The following is a 7,414-nucleotide window of genomic DNA, read 5'->3' as shown; positions in this document are numbered from 1 at the left end:
TTTCTGTATGACTATCGTGTCACTATGGCGTGACTATCAAAGACTTTCGAAATTGTCGTGAAATATATCAGTTTCTTCGTTCTAATTTTACCCATCTGATGCAAGAAACAAATTGCTTGGTTCCTGTTTTTGCTCCTTCAGAAATAAACAGGATACAAACGAACCTGGCTTCGGCAGCTGGTTTATGCAAGTGTACCATGTGGCCCGCTCCAGATTCCTCGGGGGCATCCTGTAATGGATATCCAGGGAAGATGGGTGCTCCCATACGGTTGCTGCTCATTTGGTCTGCAGTGGTCATTCATTCCATAAGGAGCATTTTTGGTCGCTGCGATTTTCTTTTTCTTTTCTTTTTCTATGGTTTTTATTGTACCCCTTCGATTTTTGGGTGAGACGTTTGAAACCTGCAAAGACACGGAGTTACTGCTGCTGTCCAAACCCAGCACACATTCATCAGCTGCATTTCTTTCAAGCAGGCGGTCTTTCGCAGCAAAGAGAAATCCCGAACGTCAATCACCAATATGAGATCACCGTTTAGCCGGCTGGAAATGGTTGCTTCCATTCACACAAAGTTTACCCACGAGAGGGGACGCTAACAAACAGCCACTGAGCCCAGAAACTTGAGGCGCCACTATGATTGCCTCTCAAAAATAGGCGGCTTGGGAAGATGAAAAAGACCATCGCCCAATTCCGGTTGCCCACCTCATGACCAGATTACTATTATTGACCGCTAAAAGGTGGTGTAAGTTATTTATATTTGGAGTACTCCGTAGTTTATATGTGTTTCGTATCCGCGTGTGTATGCCTTTTTTACGAAGGTGTACAGAATAGAAGCTCAGTTCGTTGCCAAGGTTGTTGATATGCGTAGTAACTACACCTTCCACCCCTTCGGCCAAGACGTAAAAATCACAAAGAGTTGGGAGAGCAAACAAAGGCCCTGGACGGTACCTGGGCAGGATAATTATACTTCCCGGTATTCAAAGTATCCTCTTTGGAAAAAATGGGTACGTCAGCTCACCTGAATTTCAAACCACAAGAATTCTCTGGGCCGGTACGAGTGGGAAACATTTCGGCCCCTCGAAGTCTGCTGCTCTTGGTCATCATGACATTCTCCACATTCGATCACTTGCTCGCCGCTCGGCGGCTGGCGGCACAGATGGACCAGTGCTTCATCGTACGTTCGTTTTGAACCAAGTCATGTCAGGCCCACAGGGTGGGCCGAGAATCCACTTTGATCCCATCTCCACATCTTGTTTCTTCCCCACTAGTGACTGCCGCTAGGACACACACACCAAGGCTTCTTGATGACCTGTCCAAAGCGCCGTCGTCGCTGTAGCTTGTCCAGAGTGGCTGACACCGCCCTAGTGTATGGCATCCAAGGCAGAGAGACATATATCATTGATTTCGACATGAGGGGTGTCATCGATGTCACCAGTTGCAAGGCTCTGTTTTCATCCACTGGGCAGTTGTTTTTTAGAGCAATGCATTCTTATTTTTGGGTCAGGAACAAATCGCAAGACTTCGTTTTTGCCTTCAATCCCTTCCGTAGTAAGTTTCTTGGGTGCTCTTGGCTTTCTTATGTTACTCCATATGCTTTCCGCCAGGGCCCCTTGCGATATAATGGTGCTGTTTCCTTGGGATTCCAGTGTTTCAAGCAATGGCCAGGCAAAAGCTTAAAGAACAATGCCATGGAAGCCAAAAAAAAAAAAAAAAAAAGATGATCTGAGACAAGGGGGTTGGTTGCGTGATTTCTTTTCTTTTTTTTTCGTCCTTTGTGTGTTGGTTTTCCAAGTCCCTGAAAATTCCCATATTCAAGAAATAAGCTTCAAAACTTGCATGATTGTCAATACACAGTTCTGGATCCATCAATGTCAAACTGGCTTCCCCAATGGCTTCGCATAAGTTGGAACTGAGAGAAACGGTGATTCTTCAAGGCATTTTTCTGATGTGTAATTGTCTTGAAACTAGGAACGGGGCAATCAATCCCTGTTTTTCTGATGCTATCGGAGCCAAGGGGCATTATGGTTTGTCTTGATTTGACTTCAAGCTGAATCAAAATTTGTGAATACGTTTTCCTTTTTCCTTTTCTTCCCACCAGGACTGGATTTCGTCAAGAATACTGATTCAGAGAAAGTTTGACATGGAGGTCCAATCGCTGTTGCTCCTATGAAATAAGTTGCGTTCTGAGGTCGAATGCAAGGGGATTCCTTAGTGATATACACAGGAGGGCCACAATTTTAAGACCGAGGAATGCAGCGCATTATATCCTTGTTTGGCTTGGTTCCAGCCCAACTGATTGTTGCCACGGAGATGCGTCAAGAGTTCAATCCAAAAATAAGAGCGAGATACGGATACTTTGCCAATCTCAAAAGGGTGGATAAGATAAGTAACTAATAATCGGTTTTTTTTTTTTTTTTTTTTTTTTTTTTTTTTTGTTTGCGATGTTCGATCATTTGCCCAGATTTTCAGCTCAATCGAGGGATCTCGCCTTGAAAAGAGAAAGCGGCATATTCGACAGGGATTCCTGGCATATAGTTCAATATGATTTACTCCGTACTGCATTTGTTGAACTGGCGCCCCTATGTGTCTGCAAGCCTTCTGCATCCCGACAGCTTGAAGGGTCCCCCTGTGCTTGTTCAGGAAGTCCTTCATCTTTATGAGCCGGGCCAGACTTTGTGACTATTGATTACATTTTAACTGTGTCTATATACTCTGATAGATGGTTCTCAGTTTTTATTTTGTGATGGACGCGAATTTATGTCAGTTGTGACAGTCTCTTGAGGTTTCCAAACATGTTCAAAATCTGACTATCAGCATTTCTATAATACTGCATGGTTTTTACCTTCAGGAGCATCATATTCACCGTTTCTAAAAATTACTGAAAGGTCTATTTCAAGACTCAAGCCTAAGTATAGACAAGGAAAAAGCAATGCAGTTTGATCGAAGCTGTGTGAATCAAACTATGGCAATTAATTCCGTATACCTTTTCCAGATCATGAAATGAACTATCTTAAGTCAATACTAATATAAAGATCAGTGACTTGATCAAATCTTTTTAGAGAGATGAGTATATCCTCTCTATATCTTCAATTTTGAACAGATCTCAATCAGCTGTTAAAAAGCTCGAGGCTCTTGGAATACTAGGATTTATTCGTTATGGGCTCATGGACACTACTAGTGTCTATTCTTTCAAACGCTGTACGGCCCAAGTCACGGATGGTGTGCGCTGCTTGTCATTTACAACTGCCTCCCAAACCTGCAAATGCCCCTATAAGATCAAGTTAAGCCCCGAGGATCCAGGCACTTCAGCCACGAAAAGGAAATCTACTATTACGGCGTATGTACGTATATGCTTGAGCCCGCCCGCAGCCTCTGTGTGGCCGGATGATGACAGCTGGAACTGTCATGGGCAACCACTCGCCCTACAAATGGTAGGCCACAGTTGCAGGCGAGCGCTCTGATAAGCCAGCTGTTCTATTTTGGTTACGCTGTGCTCCGGGTGGCTGCTTTATAACCACAAATATTGCCATTACCAGAGTGCTGGAGAGATGGTGATGCTTGATATCATATTTAAAACCGTAAAAGAAAGACTGAATGAAAATATGAAGGTCAGGTTTGAATCAATTTAGAATGTATAGTCATTATGAAGCAGCGAATATTCAAGGTACGGTATAAAATCAGATTAGGCCAGAGGATTGTGATGAGTGAGAACCGAAGTGAATGAACACTTCGATTGATTGGTGCTGAAGAATAAATGTGTTTTCTCTCGTCCATCCTCAGTTCTAGACTTTATTTTTCTTTGATCAGTAAAGAGAGTTAATCAAAATAGTTAACTATTGCACATCGTTGTTTGGGTAATTGAATGGGGAACTACTCTGTAGTATGGCCCCAAGCTATCACAAAGTCTAGGTGTCAGCCAGCCGCCGCCTCGCTTTATGGCCTAGCCATTAGCGCATGCCCGGCTGGTGAAAAGCCACGACAGGAGCACTGTGTATATCCACTACTTGCAGACGCTATCGACGATTTCACAAAGGACAATGCTCCCTGCTCTTGCGTCAGTGACAGCACATCTATTGGCTTGTTCTGGAAGCCCGACTGGGCTCGTGACATACTTCGATGAGCAGCATCCTTTTGGCTTTATTCCGTGATGGATGATTGTTTGATACGTATTATGACATGTACAGAACTGAGCTTTTTGTGATGAACTCGAGCGTATGCATCCGTCTGCATTCTGCAGAGAGACAGTGCTCAGGCCTCTTCATAATGCACATCTCATGAAGTCGAGGCCGATATCCCGTGGCGAACCACACCTCGTACCACCATTCCCACCGTTCCTGGAACTCCAAAATGTCTCGGAAATTCGAGCTGAGTGGGACATGTTTGGCCAAAAATGGCGAGCACCGGACTGACGCTGACAGAATGTTGGAAACTGTATTTTTCTTCGCCGCCGTCATGCCAGGTGGTTCTTCCTATTTGGCCAAGGTCATGCATGCTCCACCGATAGCTGTCATGCAGCTGTCACGTTTGTTATGCGAATCTAGCCCCAGCCATCTGACGCCATTTTTTTTCATTCAGTTTTATTCTTACCGTGAAAAGCTAGGTAAGTAGCACTTCAGGAACATCTTTGGTGCGAGGAGCCATCAAAAGCTGTTTCCTTTCCAGTGCTTGCCGCACCGTTGTGTTGTTAGAATTTTATTAACTAGTGGTTTTCGTACTTCTGGGAAAGGGCTGAGCTTCCGAACCAAAATCGTTGAACTTTTGGCTCTCATCGTCAAAAGTTGCTTCGAGTTGTGAGGAGAAGCAAAGCCTGAGAACAGGTGGGGATTTAAGGAGTTTCTCCATTTTCCTCCGACTCAAAAGTACGAGGTGAATCTTGGGGGATCAGGCAAGCGCCTCACCATTCTCGCCGTCATTGAAACTGAGCGTGCTGCTTTGATTCCCTGTCATCCAGGCCTGGTGGGCGTGTTTTCATCTTCTCTACTTTGGATCTGTGGTAAGCAAACGTACGAATCAGGCAACCCCCATGATGATCAGAAAGAGTGAGCATATTTCGACATTCCGCCTAACTGGATCCTTCGCTGGCTCTATCAAAGCCTATGAGTGCCACGCCTTCGGGCATTTGTGGAAGCTTAACCTGGCAACATGGCTACAACGATGTCAACCCCCTCCACAACCAGTTGAAGTACTGTACGGAGTACGGAGTAATTCGAAGGACAGTTTGCACTTTTGACATAGCCTCCCAGTCGCCTGATTTGCCTGCGAAATTTTCAACCCATGGAAGCTGAAACGAATCAGTGGTGGGGCTTCCGTGTTTCAAAGTATCTGTGGAGATGTAACTAAACAATGGCTCAGGAACAAATGCAGGGAACATTGCTCGTACCTTTTCCATTGGGGCGAAGACGAAAAGCATGCTGATGAAACAACCACGACGACACAAATGTTTCGAGCTATTAGTCGCAGCCCTAAATTCTTCCATTCTTCCATTCTTCCGTTCTTCCGTTCTTCCTGGCTTTTGATATCCTGGTCGGCCAGGGTCCAATACCCCGTTAATGGTGGTATTCAAATCCATGTTGAACCCAGTTCAAATTAGCCGAAGCACTATTGATGAATACAGCGTAATGGTTTTCGGAGGGGAGTGCTACGATCAATTGTAAGTATTTCCATGTAGTTCATGGGTGTCCATCTAAAATCCCCCAGCTCGACAAGGGTCCCTGTTCAGACCAAACAGTCTTAGCGGATCAAGGGTTCCACACATGTTCCAAACAATACCACGTGCAATACTTCCACGGAGAACAATGGAGATGTTTATGTTTTGCTGGGATTTGGTTGTGGTTGCGCATGCCCGGGACGGAGTTTGATCATTTGCTTGTTGTCTGTCTGCTGACGGGCAAAACGTCACATAAAAAGGCCCGTGGGCCTCCGACAGGGTTGGTGGTATGCCTTGATATTCGGAGGAGGTGATGAGATTCAGGGTTTGCGTTGGTCCCCTGAGGTCTCGCTGGTGTTTTCAATTAGGTTGATGGTCGTCCCTAGGAGGCCAAGGACAACCTTTCAGACGGGCATCTCCTATGCGCCAGACATACCTTTTCCAGCAACGTCCTCCCATCAAAGGGATGAAGTTGGCTTTCGGAACGAGGGAGGGAACCGCATGTGAATTTCTTGTGAGAAACTGGAATTTTGCGCTGGCAACGTCTCATCCACCCTTCCATAGTGGCCACTGTCGTGTGCTAGTCTTCAAGCTTCAATCTGAGCCGGCCTTGGGATTAAGTAAAACCTTTACCTGAGATCTCTATATTTTCCACTTTTAAAATCCTTTGAGTGAAGGATTATCATAACCTATAGATTTTGATACATAATATCTTTGTGTCTCTATATAAGATTTATATGAGAATAATAGTAAGTGATTGATGCGCGAAGGCTGTCAAGAAACTTTCAATCTGAGGTCACCTGGTCAACCGCGCCCTCCAGTATCTATAAAACTAGGTTCTCTGTTGTTCTGACATAGTTATCTTTGTTACAGGACACAGACCAATGATTTCTTGCAAATATGGCTTCACTTTTTCTTGTCCATGACAGCATATCTGGTAGGATTAACAGCCCTGGCTCAGTTTTCCCATGCACTATTGGAGACTCTAACGCTCTGTCCATTGAAATAGCCATTCGAAGAAATAATAGTTATCCTTTTTATCTATTATTTCAGCCTTTGTCGCTCTGCCCTTTTATAATTTTTGATATATCTCACTGGGTTTTGGAAATTGGTGGTCGGTGATGTTGATAATCATGTCCTTATTTACACATTAGGGCTGAGCGAGAACGGCTTTTCATCCGTATTATTCAGTTACGGCTTCAAGACAGAACGCGTCGTTTGCATATTTCGGTTGTCAAATACGAGAATGACTGGTTTCTGCTAAATACTCGCGAAATCACAGCACAAAATCCTTTCTGTTGGACAAAATGACTTCCGCACAGTATAAAAACCGTGTCCTCGACTGCAGCATTCTGCCATGCCTCGAAAACCTCAGAGGGAAGAGTGTCATCGTGACAGGAGGTATTTAGACTGGACCCCCCAGTTATGTGTTTCTGTCTATCAATTCTTTTCGTTGTTGACGAATATGCGACTTGCTAATAATATGAGATTCAAAGGTGCGTCTGGATTGGGAAAGGCGTTCGTGCACCGTTTCGTTGAAGCTGGGTGGGTTTTATCTCCTAACTAGCTGGTTTGAACGGAAGAAAGAAAGCATATTTTTTTTTAACCTGAGCGGAAACCCGCGGGCAGTGCCTATGTAACTTTTGGCGATGTGAACGAGGAGGCTGGTTTCAAACTCGCTGCGGAACTAGCTGGGTATGTTATTGAGCCCTATATGCTCCAGGATCTCAGTCAAACATGGGATAGTGAGGGGAAATATCTTAGGAAAGC

At 44.6% G+C, this 7,414-nt stretch overlaps 1 protein-coding gene across 1 annotated transcript in view; it reads left to right on the top strand.

The window, feature by feature from the left end:
- Positions 1-6,951: 6,951 nt before the first annotated feature.
- Positions 6,952-7,414, top strand: part of HCAG_01321 (predicted protein) — a gene marked incomplete at both ends in the record, with an annotated part of 1,430 nt that continues 967 nt past the window's right edge. Inside the window, 3 exons of the mRNA XM_001544224.1 lie at positions 6,952-7,045; positions 7,141-7,189; positions 7,274-7,339. Coding sequence (XP_001544274.1) covers positions 6,952-7,045; positions 7,141-7,189; positions 7,274-7,339 — 209 coding nt within the window. The remainder of the gene's footprint in view (positions 7,046-7,140; positions 7,190-7,273; positions 7,340-7,414) is intronic.

This window comes from Histoplasma capsulatum, genomic scaffold (genome assembly GCF_000149585.1).
Source record: "Histoplasma capsulatum NAm1 scaffold_1 genomic scaffold, whole genome shotgun sequence".
In the NCBI taxonomy this organism is placed as follows: Eukaryota; Fungi; Ascomycota; class Eurotiomycetes; order Onygenales; family Ajellomycetaceae; genus Histoplasma; species Histoplasma mississippiense.
This window is presented reverse-complemented; position numbering and strand designations above follow the sequence as displayed.